General features: G+C 39.3%; 1 protein-coding gene across 1 annotated transcript in view; it reads right to left on the reverse strand.

The window, feature by feature from the left end:
- LOC130022879 (uncharacterized) overlaps window positions 1-9,933 on the reverse strand; it is a 63,354-nt gene extending 53,421 nt beyond the window's left edge. The window contains exons 1-4 of the mRNA XM_056113603.1: window positions 9,874-9,933; window positions 7,928-7,946; window positions 5,933-5,974; window positions 2,741-2,805 (exon numbers count right to left, since the gene is read on the reverse strand). Coding sequence (XP_055969578.1) covers window positions 2,741-2,805; window positions 5,933-5,974; window positions 7,928-7,946; window positions 9,874-9,933 — 186 coding nt within the window. The remainder of the gene's footprint in view (window positions 1-2,740; window positions 2,806-5,932; window positions 5,975-7,927; window positions 7,947-9,873) is intronic.
- Window positions 9,934-15,105: the final 5,172 nt, after the last annotated feature.

Raw genomic sequence — 15,105 nt, forward strand, 5'->3', positions numbered from 1 at the left:
GAGTGAGAATCAAACTCTAACGTTAATAGTTGTCTAAGTCACTGGTCTTCACTCCTGAGGTCAAGTTAGAGATTTCAAATGCAAATGGAAAGGAAACTAGTGGATGAGTATTTCCTTGATGTGTTTCTCCTGTGCATTGAAATGCCACTTCCCATGTAAATACAGTGTGAGAGCTAAGGCAATTGCTTTGCATACAATAAATACTGGTTTATTCTTCGGAACCACATAGATCTCCAAGCACCACAAGGGAGAAAGACCACAAATCAGAGCAGCCCCAAAGGCGGAGAACTACTTTTGGTGGCCTCAATAAAAGGTTACTGTGTCTGGCATATCGAATACTCTCGGTAGCTTGCCGGGCTCTCCGAGAGGGGTGGAGGAATCGAACTCAGGTCGGCCATGTTGGCCGCTTGTAAGGCGAACGCCCTACCGCTGAAGGTAAGGCTGAGTAAAGAAAGAAATGGATTTTCTTATTCCAAAAAAGTCAGGGGTTGGAATCTATTGCTAGAGGAGAAGTTCTAGCATAGGGTTTATGGGGAGAAAAGGTGCTTCCAAGAGTAAAGGTCTTCTTGAATCAGTCATCACTTAAGAAGATACTGATTCACTCAATGCATTCAGCATTGATATTATATCTTTCAGCTCCAAGGATCACTGGGAAACATGCCTCTGAATTGAACTAGAAAGGAAATCTCAAGATGCAATGTATGAATGTCAATGGAAAAGACAAACTCATCACTCTGGTGCTTTCACTGTCCTCATCACTTTCCCAGGCAATCATCCTTCGGCGAGTTAACAGTGGAGCTAAGAGGAATCAAGTAAAGGTCAGTTTTTCTGGTCCTGGTAATAAGTGATCTTTTTGCTGCAGATCATTAACGTGGGAGTCAGAGGTGGTGGCAGCTCAAAGGCAACCGCACAGTATCTTTGCAATAAGGATGTGGGCACCAGACTGATATTCCCATGGCACATCGTGTTCCTCTGGATTCTGTTCCTAATGTTTCTGGTTTCCCAAACAAAATTTAATTAATAGTAAGTTATTTTATGTAATATAATGGTGACATATTACATTACATAATCATGTTACTTTGAGTTCTTGTGAATTCTGTTCCTAAAGTTTCTGCTGTTCAATCAAGGAGCATTTCTGTTTTGCAATAAAGGAGCACTTCCATGCTGAAAGTTGATAATGCTAGCAATTATACAAAACTATTTCCATGTTTTCTAACCTCCTTAAACATTGATTGATAAAAGTGGCCACATGTTCATACACTGTTTCCACTTTATAAATCTATGACTGACCACAGTTGTATATCATAATGTGTTGGTTACCCTTAAGAATTTAAATGATTATTGAAAAATATACCTATTACTACTCTGATGTCTGATAGTTAAGATGAAACTCTCTGTCTCTCTGTAGCATAACTATTTTATTTATTTATTTATTTATTTATTTATTTATTTATTTTTCCTTTTTGGGTCACACCCGACAATGCTCAGGGGTTACTCCTGGCTCATGTACTCAGGAATTGCTCCTGGCAGTGCTCAGGGGACCATATGGGGTGCTGGGAATCGAACCTGTGTCAGTCATGTTGGCTGCGTGCAAGGCAAACACCCTACCCGCTGTGCTATCACTCCAGCCCCGTCATAACTATTTTAAAGGTTGAAATTGGATACTTAAAAATACCTTGCACAGAGATTAATAATCCCAGTGAATAATTTTGTGATTATTAATTAATTATTCGTAAATATGTAATTATAATAAATAATTGATAATTCCCAGTGGAAACACATGTCACTACTCCAGTCCATCAAGCCTTCTACATTTTTTTCTTTTGTTTTTGGGATGAACACAGTTATTTTCAGGTGTTACTGTGCTCAGTGAACACACCAGTTAGTGATCACAGGGATCATCTGTCATTCTTGGGAGAAAAACAAGGTCATCTGCATGCAACCAAGTCTCTTATGCCCTGTCCTATCTCTCTGGATTGTACATATTATTTTCTTTTACCTACTACTAAGCACAGCTTGAGCTACTATGTTGGCACCGTGTTCCTCTGAGGAGTGAGAAAAATAGAAAGATCTCCAGGAAGGACTGTGGTGAGGGTGGAGCAGTGAATCGCAAAGGTTTGAAAGTGTGAAAGTGTTTGGGGATGCTGTGTGAGACAATTGTATAGTCGTGATTCTGAGAATTGTGAGTGCAAGCAGGACATATCACCTGAGGAAGCACACAATCAATCTCACTCTCCATTCTGCCTCATTCTCACCCAACACACAAATACAAATTCACACATACCATACACACATACATACACACATATACACACACAACCATATTCAAATTAACAATAGTAATTCTGAAGACCCACCGTCATGCACATCTCTCACACCTGGGATACACTGTATCTCCGGAATATAGACACTGGATAAAATTATTAATCGGAAGAATATAGCTATTCCCCACAAACATGAAATCTTCTACCCATGAGTAATGTCTCTAGACAAAACAAAACCAATTATCAAAACTTATCTGCACAGATACTTTGTACCAGCTGAAACAGTTCAGAATACTTACTGCCTCGTTGTGTTGCTGAAGCCTAAGATTAAAACATAGAAAAAACCATGAGATTCATAGGTATGTGTCCCGTGTATATGTTTCACATGTCAACTATTCAATAAATTAATCAGATAAATTCAAAATCTCTCAGCAAGAGTTCATGTGTGGGAAAGACATATGGTAAGTTATGCTTACCATAAAATCCCTGGACATCTCTGATGTGTCATTGAACTCCTCAAGAAACAATTCTTCTATGCAATCTAAAAGACAAAGAGCAACTGTTAGAGCAGTAGTGCAGCTCAACATTTTATTTAGAATTCAAACAAGAGAAATGGATCAACATATGCTGTGATTTGTTAGAAAGTAAGACTTTGGTTGTTAGTGAGCTGTCAGAATCAGGTCATCAAAATCAGAAAAGAAGGCCGGCCCCTCACATTGTAATTCCAGGAGAGTGAAAATGTGTAAATTAAACCATGTGGTTCTAAACTACTGGCTATGAATGATATTATACATGACAGCAGTATCCCTACTCCAGCTATTGTTAAAGTTTTTTTGTGCCACTAACATCTTGATGTCTTCCTCAAATACCTCTGCCTTTGTCATCCAAAAATACTACACCTCTCTATGATGTTTATCTGTTTCTGGCAATGTACTTCAAATTTAAAGTACAGGAGAAAAATTATTCTATGAGCTGACAGGAGAAAAATTATTCTATAGCTCTATCAGATTATTCTGATACTGAGATGATGCATTGCAGTAGATGTAAAATACTAAAATTATCCACTAAAGCAGTCATGATCAAACATCAGATATTCTTACCCTGTCTTTATCAGTAACTATTTTGATGGGCAGATTTGGAGGACCCTCTGTGCTAGCAGTTGATATCAAGGAAGGATGACAGAGGATCCAATAAAGGAGGGTGGCATGACATGAGCACTTGCACTCTCCTTGCTATACGTGATACATGGAGGTCCATGGACTATCCTACAGCTACCATAGCCACATTGTGAAATGTCTCCATAGGAAGTATTCCAGCACTCACAACACAGTGCAACAATGCAGAAACTATAACCAGTTTTCAAAACTCTTCCACAAGTAGGCAGAAAATAGGAAATGTTCCTTACTTTATGCATAACAGAAAACAGGATTGCAAACATTTTTGTCTAGGCTACAACATTTTCTTCCTTCTCTATCAGGTCCTGCATGACTGGGCAGGAGAGCCACCTGACTCAATTTTCAACTCTCACCAACTCCAGTGATTAAAGGTGCCTTGTAAACACACAGGTACATTGAAAGTTTGTGGAACAGAATGGGATCATTTTCTCTTGACCTTAAGAATGTCATGCCTGCAGTCACATACCAACTACATAACTTATCTCTTGTGCACCCGCTAAAGATGGGAAAGGAGTCGTTCTGAATATTCTTGAGTCAAATAGATTTGGGAATGACGAAAGGCAAGAGTCATCACCAGAAATGCAGAATTCATGTGCTGGAACTAGAACTAGAACTGGAATGAAACAGTCAGCGTTATGGGAGGTCCTCATACTCTGATAATCAAGAGCCCAATTGAGGCCAAATTTCTCTGTGGAGTTTCTGGAGGGTTCTACTATGGGAACAATCTAGGGGAGAGGATCTAGGGTCTGTTCTCAAGGTAAGTTTTCCCTGTCACTAACTCTGCAGTTTCACATAGTTCATCCACCTTCTCCATTCTCTATTTTGGAGATGTCAGTGCCCAATTGCCGTAAGACTTATTTCTTTAATCACCATGGTCTAAGTACTGAGTGTAATGCAATGGGATACTTAGGTATGAGAACTATTATAAGATGGAATTGAGCAAGTAATCAGGATTATAAATGAACAGTTTGGGAATATGGCCATAATTTTTTATTAATTGAAGTATAATTATAATACCTTATATTTCATAATTTAAAGAATACCACTTTTTACTTTCTGTGTCTGGTAGATGTACCTCAGTCATCAGGGAAAAGGTTGGATATGGGTCATGATTGATAAGCTCATGTTTGAGCACATTACATTGCATTACTGAGTGTAATGCAATGGGATACTCAGGTATGAGAACTATTATAAGATGGAATTGAGCAAGTAATCAGGATTATAAATGAACAGTTTGGGAATATGGCCATAATTTTTTATTAATTGAAGTATAATTATAATACCTTATATTTCATAATTTAAAGAATACCACTTAAAACAACTGACATACATAATATAGGTAGACATATAATCAGATATTTTGATTGTGAATATTCTATACTAAACTTTCTTTGCTGGCGGTATAGGCCCATAATATCAAATTATGTAGCAAACAATCATGCATATAGAATCAGACTACATGATTGTATATTGAGAGACACACATGCTAAGTGTTCAAAATTTAAAATATAAAAACTACATAAGTGTTTGCAGAAAAATGATTTGGCTGATATAAAATTAGATTTCTTTTAAAATCAGAGATGTGAAAGTTGTACAGAATCCAAAATCAGCATAACATGCCTGTAAGATAAGATTTGCCTGTAGGAAAACTTCCCAAGTTTTTAAGTTATTGATTCCAGGGTACATACCATCATCCTCTGGGAAGACCAAGTCTTGTTTCTACACAAAAGAAAAGATTAGGAGAATCTGAATGCACACCAAATGTGCACCTTTTTTAATGTAGCATGCTTTCAATGTGACATCACATAACCAGATAAAACTGGGGTGTAGTAAAAGGTCCTACAGAAAGTGGGAAAGACACTAGTAAAAGGATGCTCCTTTCTCTGCACATTTGCCTTGGAAGGGAAATGTTTTAATCCACTCAAGAATATTTTCCATAGACCAGAAAATCCTCTAATTCATCCTTTAGTTTGTCCTTTTTCATCCTTTAATTCATCCTTAAGTTTAGTTGTTGCTCCTGGACAAGTTCTTATGGCAGGCAAGAGTGCAAAACATAACTTTCAATTAGCAAGGTCTTTGAATGTACCATCTACATGAAAAATTTCAAATGGGTATCTGAATTTAACTGGAAACTAGTTAAAAACAGTAAGCATATTTATACCTTACCAGGAAAAAGGAAAACTTTCTGGATTAAAAACATTGCTTTCCTCATCCACATGTCACATGAATCTGGTGGATCCTGGGCATCTAAGCTGTTTATGTGCTCAAAGATGAGCTTATCAATCATGACCCATATTCAACCTTTTCCCTGATGACTGAGGTACATCTAACAGACACAGAAAGAAACTCTCTGTTCTTGTGTTTACCTCCCTTGCTCCTTACTCAACCAGGCCATCTGCAGTAATGTTTTCATATGAATGAATGTGCAAAGGAGAAAAGTTAAGAGAACATTTCACTCCAAGGTACGCGTGCTTACATGTTACTAATCTTCACCTTCTTCATCTACCTTGGCTTCAAATGGATCCACAGGCATTGCTAAAGGAAAGAGAGCACCTGTTATTTCACTCTGATACTCAGCATTTCCTGACAGAGCTCCTCTTTAAGGGAATTGTTAACGAATGTGCTTGGTGGAAATTAAGCAAACACTGCTCATCCATTCTCTTCATGAGTGGAAGACAAACAGGAGCAGAAAAGAAAAGAGAAATAAAGTCCTCTCAGTTCATTAGAGGAACTCGAACAGAATGGATAGGAGAACCTGGAGGATGTCAACCTCATGTGGTGTTGAAATCACACTATTCTTCCTGAACATATTTTTTAAACTTCTCTAACCCTGTTCATTTTCTGAGTGTGCATTCCAATATGCTGTCTCTATGATTATCATCAGTTTGACAGGTTTTTAGCATTATATTTCATCGAATACACAGGATTCAATGAGTAAATTATTCCATTGTTTATTCACTGATCTGTTATTATAAAAAAAATCCTCAGAGTGAGAAATTACTGAGCATATAAAAATAAATCACTATCAAAAATGTGACATTTATCTCATTTGTCCTCTCTAATATGACTCTAGCGTAAATGGAGCTGGATGAACATCTGTGTGAGGAGTAGAAACCCAGTAAATGGACAGTGTATGAAAGAGGAAGAGCTGGGGTGAGCACAAGAACTTTCTGCCATATTAAAAATTTGAAACCCAGATAGAGGCACCAGTTTCAACATGGAGCACCTGTGTTCTCTTTGAACAATACTGACTAGGCGAATCCAGTCACGATAGAACATAACTAGGGCTTAGAATAACCATGTTATCCAACGTCACCTAAGAGTACCAGTACTCACTTTGCAGCTTTCAGTTGTGGGTTTTTTTTTTCCAGTTATCGTTACTGATAGAACCCAGTAAGTTGGATAGAAATATCTACTTCTGGAGGTTGGATAGAAAAACCTATTTCTGGTTCCCAGTTCTAAGAATATTGGAACAGGTAAGAAGTTTACATCTTTTGGGTAAATTTACATAAACTATACAGTGATAGATGCCAAATGTAGACAAGTTCTATGAAGGTCTCTGTATAATGGTGAACAGTTTGGGGATCATGTCCAGATAAGCAATTCTGTCAATACTTTAAAAGATGGGTCCAATTTCCATAGTTTCTATCATGCCTTGGTCAGGTTACTTTGTGAGTGTGCTAAGGTGCTGTTGACTATCTTAGAAGTTAATCATAGATTTCTCATGTGGGTTAACAGTTTTTATTCTCCACCTTAGAGAAGACAAACTCCTAACAAACATTACTTTTACACTTTCTTTGACAGGGATTCTTAGTTGAAGATCCAACACATGTAACTGATTTAACTGCAGTAATGATAAAGCCAGTATCAATTCTTTTATATCAATGCTAATATCAATGCCAATAGTCAACAATGCCAAGTACACAGCATAAATATTCCAAAGCTATAGTCAGTGGTGAAAGGACTTGAGATCAAACAATTTGATTTTGTAGCTGACTGAAAAATTGAACCACTTCTGCAGTGATAAAAGGATTGAGAACCCAAGCCACCAGTTATGGAGAGAAAGAAAGGTGAATTCAGGAAACTTCCTTGAGCAGAGCAGAGACACCTTTTGTCAAAAAGAGCAATCTCTGGCACTCACAAAGAATGACCTACAGTATTGATTTTATTCTTGACGTCAAGCACATGTTTGTTCATTTAAAAGAATTCAAATCATTAAACAGACAATCTTGGACTGCTGTGTGAGATTAAGTAGGCAATAGACAACAGAAAAATGAAAGTACCAACAAAATTACAGATTAAACATTCTGCCTCTGAGTCATGATACACATTCTAAGAATTGAAGTTTATGCTTGTTAGAAACACCGATGTTTATCCCTATCGTTCCCAGCAAATTCAGGATAATCCACAAATAAAGACCAGTTAGAAAAGTCCACATAATTTATCTAGACTCTGTATTTAGAGTGAAAGTCCTTACAGAATACTTACCGGGTTCCTCCTGAGGCATCTGCAATTCCAAAGAAAAAACAACTCTGAGAATCAGACTATATCACATCCTGTTTGCACAGGACTCTTGTTCTTATTTTTATTATTAGCAAAACACCATGCGTTACAGTTGTAGACTTACAAACTTTTGTGCTTGGGTTTCAGTTATACAATGATCAAGTATCCATCTCTCCACCAGTTCCTATTCTCTAGCACTAATGATCCTAGTAGCCCTCCCACCCCATACCCCATCCCCCCACCCCGCCTCACCTCGGTGGAAGGGCATTCCTTTCTGCTCACTCTTTCATTTAGGATGTTGTAGTTTGCAATAGAGGTGTTGAGTGGCTATCATGTTTGGTCTATAGTCTACATTCAGCAAGCATCTCACATCCTGAGCGAGTCCTCCAAACATCCTTTACATGGTGTTCCCTTCTCTATCTGAGCTGCCTTTTCCCCAACAGGACTCTTATTCTTTTAGAGACTTAAGAAAAGTGACCTGTGAAGTCTTGTTAAGTCTAAGCTTCTAAAGAATCAAGAGGAACTATCTAGAGAAGGTACAGGTGTTTTCTGGATAATGGATCTCTCAAATGTATTGTGATTGTGTGATTGGCAAGTTTAAACTTCTCACTGTCACGGTCACGATCCTCTCCTTGTTCATCGATTTTCTGGAGCGGGCCCAGTAACGTCTCCATCATGAGACTTGTTACTGTGTTTGGCATATTGAATACATCACGGGTAGCTTGGCAGGCTTTGCCATGCGGGCGAGATACTCTCCGTAGCTTGCCTGGCTCTCTGAGAGAGGCGGAGGAATCGAACTCGGGTCGGCCATGTTGGCTGCATGCAAGGCAAACGCCCTACCCGCTGTGCTATCACTCCAGCTCTTAAACTTCTCATTTCAATGAAAAGAAGCTTCTCTTATAGAAATACACCTGAAAACAGGATAATGGGATCAGTTGTTCTTACCATCCTGAATCAAGCACTGTCTGCTAAAATTCTTTCTCCACAGTAAATGACATCACAGTTTTTCAAATGCATCTGTCTTTCAAATGTTCACTAAAATAAAGACTGCCTAGAGCTCTTTGTTATATCTGACTGATATAAAAATAATGTAACCATGCCCGAACTTTGATTTGATGACCCTCCTTGATATTTTCTTTGTCAAAATATAAGTAACACATCGTTTTATACCCAGTCACACAAAATTGGTTAAGTTCCCCAGAAAATATCATAACTCCTGTATTCTTAGCCTTTAAAATAAACTCATATGTTGGCAAAGTAATTTTTTAAATATATATCTTAGGTTGGGCATTGAATTTATGAAAATTAAACATTTAGCAAATCTGGTATGAAGGGAACATTTGTTGCTTGCGTTATTTTAGGGGCCCCACCTATTATTCAGGGATAATTCTTGGTAGGACTTCAGACACCATATCCTCTGTCACTGTCACTGTCCTCCCATTGTTCATCGATTTTATCGAGTGGGCCCAGTAACGTCTCCATCGTGAGACTTTGTTGTTACTGTGTTTGGCATATCAAATATGTCACGGGTAGCTTGCCAGGCTCTGCCGTGCAGGCGAGATACTCTCGATAGCTTGCCGGGCTCTCTGAGAGGGGCGGAGGAATTGAACTAGGATCGGCCATGTTGGCTGCTTGCAAGGCAAGTGCCATACCCGCCGTGCTATCACTCCAGCCCATATCCTCAGTCAAATAAAAAAAAATTGAGCTCATTAGGAATGGATTTTAGATGTAGAAGAATTAGTAAAGCTGGAAAGGTGCCTGCCTTGTACACAGTCAACCAGGTTCAAACACCATGTAAATGGTGCTTTGGGTGCTGCCATTAGCAAGGAGTAAGCCAGGTTTGGCCCAATCTAACAACATAAAATGATTATCAGTGATACAAAAAAAAAGCCAATAAAATCAAGTTTCTATTTTATTGAATTCTCACTTACCACAAGGATCCGTGGATACCCAATTTCTCTATATTCTGGAGTCTCTTCAGCTTCCTTCATCACGTTAGTGGTAAAATGGACACACGATAAGGTCAAGTAGTGTGGGGATGCTTCCCAGGAAAGGCAGAGTATTGTCCTGGGATTAAACAAGTATCTAAACTGTGTCAGATTGGTAAACAAGTGTAGATGGAGCTTCTGTTGAAGCAGCATTCAGACTTGCCTGACACTGGAAAGAAGATAGTTTCAGTAACATTGTCACAATCATTTTAACATTTATCACTTTGTAGTTGTTCTTTATTTCATTATTTGTTTTTTGGGTCAACAACTGTCAGCCCTTACTCTGTCCTACCCTTCACCATTCCTGGCTCTGGGGAGCATTTATGGTGGAAGGATGACACACTCAGAAAGATCATTTCTGCCTGATATCAATTTAATGTGGAGTCTAAATTATAACTCTAAGTGGAGTTGATTCATTAAAAAAATGACAGACAAAAAAAAAGCAGTCAAAATAGGTTGCTTTACAGGGTGTGGAAGAGGTAAAGAAAATACCTTGCCATAAGACCACAAGGTGGTAATCCACACAAAATATAAATGTATGAAGTAATATTTCCATAAAATCCTAAAAGTTTACTGCAAAAGCTTATATTATTTATATAAAATACTGTATATAATATATATCATATCTGTATGTATTCATTACGTTTTGACCTCAATCAGGACAGTTTACAAGGAAACCAAAAGTACAAAATTTACCAAAACTGTTGGGCTTGGATTTTAGAAATTGATAGATACGACAATGGAGAAACGTATGGGTAAAGTAAAAGGAGACAGAATAGAGTCAAATGGGCAATGATCAGGGGCCTTGAAAACAGCAATGGAGTAGAGCTGTGGCAGATGTATATATCTAAAGCACAGAGACATCAGGACTGAAGCATGAGACACAAACTATGGTAATGTACCTATAAAATATATCTGCTATGGTGGCATAGTTGAGAGATTAAAGGAAAACGTGGGAATATTGGTGCAGGGCAGTTGACTCTGAATCATGGTTGGTGTTGAAAAAAATTGTCTGAAAATTTAGTATGGATATTTATATTTATACATTATTTATGGTATTAATATTTATATTTTGTATTATATACATTTAATTTATAATCATAAATCACAATACATTAAATTTAAAAAATTAATTTGAGAAAATAAGGAAACAGTGCCCTTTATATTTTAAAAAGTAGAGGTATAGTAAGGGACAGTACCACAGAGGAGGTAAAAGAATATCCTGTGGACAATTACCATTCTTTAGAAAAGACACTATAGAAACAACAAAGACATAGGGTCTGGAGGAAGAATCTGAGCAAAGAGGAATATTCACATTCTCACCCAATTTTTACCTCTGCATTTTAGCACATATTCTAGGCAGTTTATGGTTGTTAGAAACAACCTGTTAATCCCTACTATCCCAGCAGATTCAAGGTGGCCCCCACACTGAGGCCAGCAAGAAATTGCCACATGACTTATCTGGTTCCCAGTTGGTGGTCATTCTGGGAGTTCTCTTTTTGAACTTTGCAGCCCTTTCTCCCCGCTCTGTGAAGTAGAATTTTGCACGAAGGAGACGGTGGTCCGATCCCGTTCGAAATTTTGGGACAACAGCGACATCAGTCAGGCAAAACCGTCGATTGAATATGATGTGGTCTATTTCGTTGTGGAATCGTCCACCGGGAGACTCCCATGTCCATCGTTTAGATTCTGCCTTCTGGAACTGTGAGTTACCATGGATGGTCTTGGTCGACATGATGAACTCTGACAGTCTCTCACCCTGTTCGTTCCATTCTAGGCCATGGGTCCCGATGTGAAGTTCTTCAGCTGATCTTCTCGGTCCTATCTTGGCATTAAAATCACCCACAATGATCTTGTAGAAGGTGTGGTCTTCTTTATAGAACTTCTCTAGCTCCATGTAGAACTTCTCGATTTCTCTTTCATCATAATGAGATGTTGGTGCGTAGACAACGAAGATACTGGGAACTCTTTGGTACTATTGCGGCAACATGGGAAGATGCCAGTGTTGACAACATTGACGAGGAATACGATCGACTGGTTCAGCACCTCCATGAATGTGCGAGGAACCCCAAGAGAGAGATAGCCACAAAAAGTCGCCTATCTTCGAAAACTCTTGAGCTAATTAGCCAGCGTGGTTTGGCGCATGCCTCAGGCAACCGCAAGCTAACATCCGAGCTTGCAAAGCAGTGCAGAGATGCGATCAAGGAAGACCTCAAAGAGAGAAGAGCAGAAGTACTGGTAGATGCGGCAGAAGCCGGGAAAAGTATTCGTAAGGCCCGCCTGTCCTTCGCCAACTATAAGAGCTAGATGACTGCCCTCCGACGTCCTGATGGATCCATCACATCCTCCAGAACGGCAATGGAGTAGATTATCCATGACTTCTACTCAAATCTCTTCGATAGCCATGTCCACTTGCCAACATACCAAATTCCACAGGATGGGTATGTTGTTCCCAACGTTCTCCCCTCCGAAATCCGACACGCCATTTCGTTGGTAAAGAAACAAACAGCACCCGGCCCAGACAAGGTCAGACCTGAACACCAGAAGAACCTGCCGTCAGTACTCATCAATACACTGGCTCGGCTCTTCACTCGCTACCTGTCTGAATGCAAGGTTCCGTCCCAATGGAAAACCAGCAGGACCGTACTACTGTTCAAGAAGAGAGACATCCATGACATTGGCAACTATCGCCCGATCTGCCTATTGTCTGTCATCTACAAGTTGTTCACTCGAGTCATCCTGAATAGGATTGACAGAACATTAGATGAAGGACAACCATGCGAGCAAGCAGGGTTCCGCAAAGGATTCAGCACCATCGACCATATCCACACGATAACCAAGCTCATTGAGGTTTCTCGGGAGTTCAAGATGCCGCTCTGCTTAACATTCATTGATTTAAAGAAGGCCTTTGATTCTGTTGAGACGGAAGCGGTCATTGAAGCCCTAGCCAATCAGGGCATTCAAGCCCAATACATCAGGATCCTCCGTGAGCTGTATTGCAGATTCACTACCAGGATCTCACCATTCTACAAAGAAGTGATTGTTGATGTCAAGAGAGGGGTGCGGCAGGGTGATACCATTTCACCGAAACTCTTCAGTGCCACCCTCGAGAACATCATGCGACGACTGGACTGGGAAGGAATGGGAGTGAAGATAGATGGTCAGCAATTACACCACCTCCGCTTTGCTGATGAGATTGTTTTAATAACACCAAACATCAGCCAAGCGGCACAAATGCTGGCCGACTTTGACCGTGAGTGTGGAAAGGTAGGACTACAGCTGAATCTTACGAAGACAATGTTTATGAGAAACAGCCTTGTTCCTGACGCCCCATTCGCTCTCAATGGAACGACCATCTCCGAATGCAACAGCTATGTCTACCTAGGTCGAGAGGTCAACATGACAAATGACCTGGCACCCGAGCTGCGCAGGAGGAAGAGAGCGGCTTGGAACGCCTTCAAGAACGTCGAAGAAATAGCTAAGAGGACGAAGAACCTCCGGCTCCGGGCACATCTCTTTGATTCCACTGTTCTTCCTGCATTAACATATGCCTCAGAGACCTGGGCCCTACGCAAACAAGATGAGAACGCTATTCAGGTCTCCCAAAGAAGAATAGAAAGAGCTATGCTTGGAATATCACGTTTCACTCAAATGAGAGAACGAATCCGGAGTTCTGACATCCATCGACGATCAAGGATCAGGGACGCTGTCTCATTTTCCAAGGTGTCGAAAATCAGATGGGCTGGTCACGTAATGAGATTTAAAGACGACCGTTGGACTAGAGCTGTTACTGATTGGATTCCACGGGATGTCAAAAGACCGCGTGGCCGCCCACCTACCAGATGGTCAGACTTCTTCGTCAAGATCATGAACGATCGGTTTGAGGCCCTTCATGTTCCCGGAGCGAACAGATGCCATTGGGCTACACTAGCACGTGACAGGGACAAATGGAGACGTTACTGGCGCCCGCTCGAGCAAATCGACGACTAACGGGAAGTTAAGTGATTAAGTGATTAAGTGACTTATCTGGACTGTGTCCACAGTTTTAAAATGGTTGCAGAATACTTACCAGGTTTCTCGGGTTCCTCCTCAGGCACCTGCAATTCCAGATAAGAAGCAACTGTTAGAATTAATTACATTTATCCTGTTTGTCTCCTGGAGCCCCAAGAAAATACGATGAGAAAGCATGTTAAGTTCAAGCTTCTAAGCAGCAAAGGGACCTACCTAGAGAAGGGACAAGCATTTCTTGGGTAATGGATCTTTAAAATGTGTTGAATTTGGCAAGTTTAATATTATCATCTCAATGAAAAGAAATTTCTTTTGGTAAAGAACCCTAAGCACATGAATCAAAGTAATGGGACCAGCTTAGTTTCCATCTTAAATCAACTATCCCCTGCTAAAATTCTACTCTCCATAAGAAAATTATGCCATAGTCTTTCTAATACAGCATCAGTCATTCCTATCTTCACTGAAATAAATATTGCCTAGTGTTTCTGATATACTGAAGATATTCCAAAAATAATGGGTCCAATTTGATGTCTTTACTCAAAATTTCTTTGTAAAGAGTAAGTAACACATCATTTTATATTTAATAACTTAAAGTTCCATAAATTTCAAGAAAATATCTTGTATTTAAATATCTTATGAAATACACCTGTATTCTTAGCAATTATTTATTAAACTCATATATTAATAAAATATTTTATCAAATATATTTTTAGATTGGACATTCAACTATCATGTAAATTAAGCATTTAATAAATTAGTTATAAAGGAAAAGGGTATTTTTTTAAACTTTAGGGGCCCCACCCAGTACTCAGGGATCCTACTTGGCAGGACTTCAGAGACCTTATGCAGTGTCAAAGAAAATATTTTAAAACATTGGAAATGGATCTTAGATGTAGTAGAGCTAGTAGAGCTGGCAAGTGCCTGCCTTGTACATAGCCAACCCACGTTCAAACCTTTGCAATATAAATGCTTTCTTGAGCACTTCATGGAACAATATTTGAGCACACAAATAGCAATAAGCCAGCGTGGACCAGTCTGTTGCACAAAATGGTTTTACGTGGTCTAAATAAAATAAAAAAATTAAACCAGTAAAAATCAAATTTTAGAGAATACTGACTTACCCCAAGAATCTGGGGCTGCCCAACTTCTCTGTATTCTGTATATTCC

Source organism: Sorex fumeus, unplaced genomic scaffold, assembly GCF_029834395.1.
Source record: "Sorex fumeus unplaced genomic scaffold, SorFum_2.1 ptg000021l, whole genome shotgun sequence".
NCBI classification, from domain to species: domain Eukaryota; kingdom Metazoa; phylum Chordata; class Mammalia; order Eulipotyphla; family Soricidae; genus Sorex; species Sorex fumeus.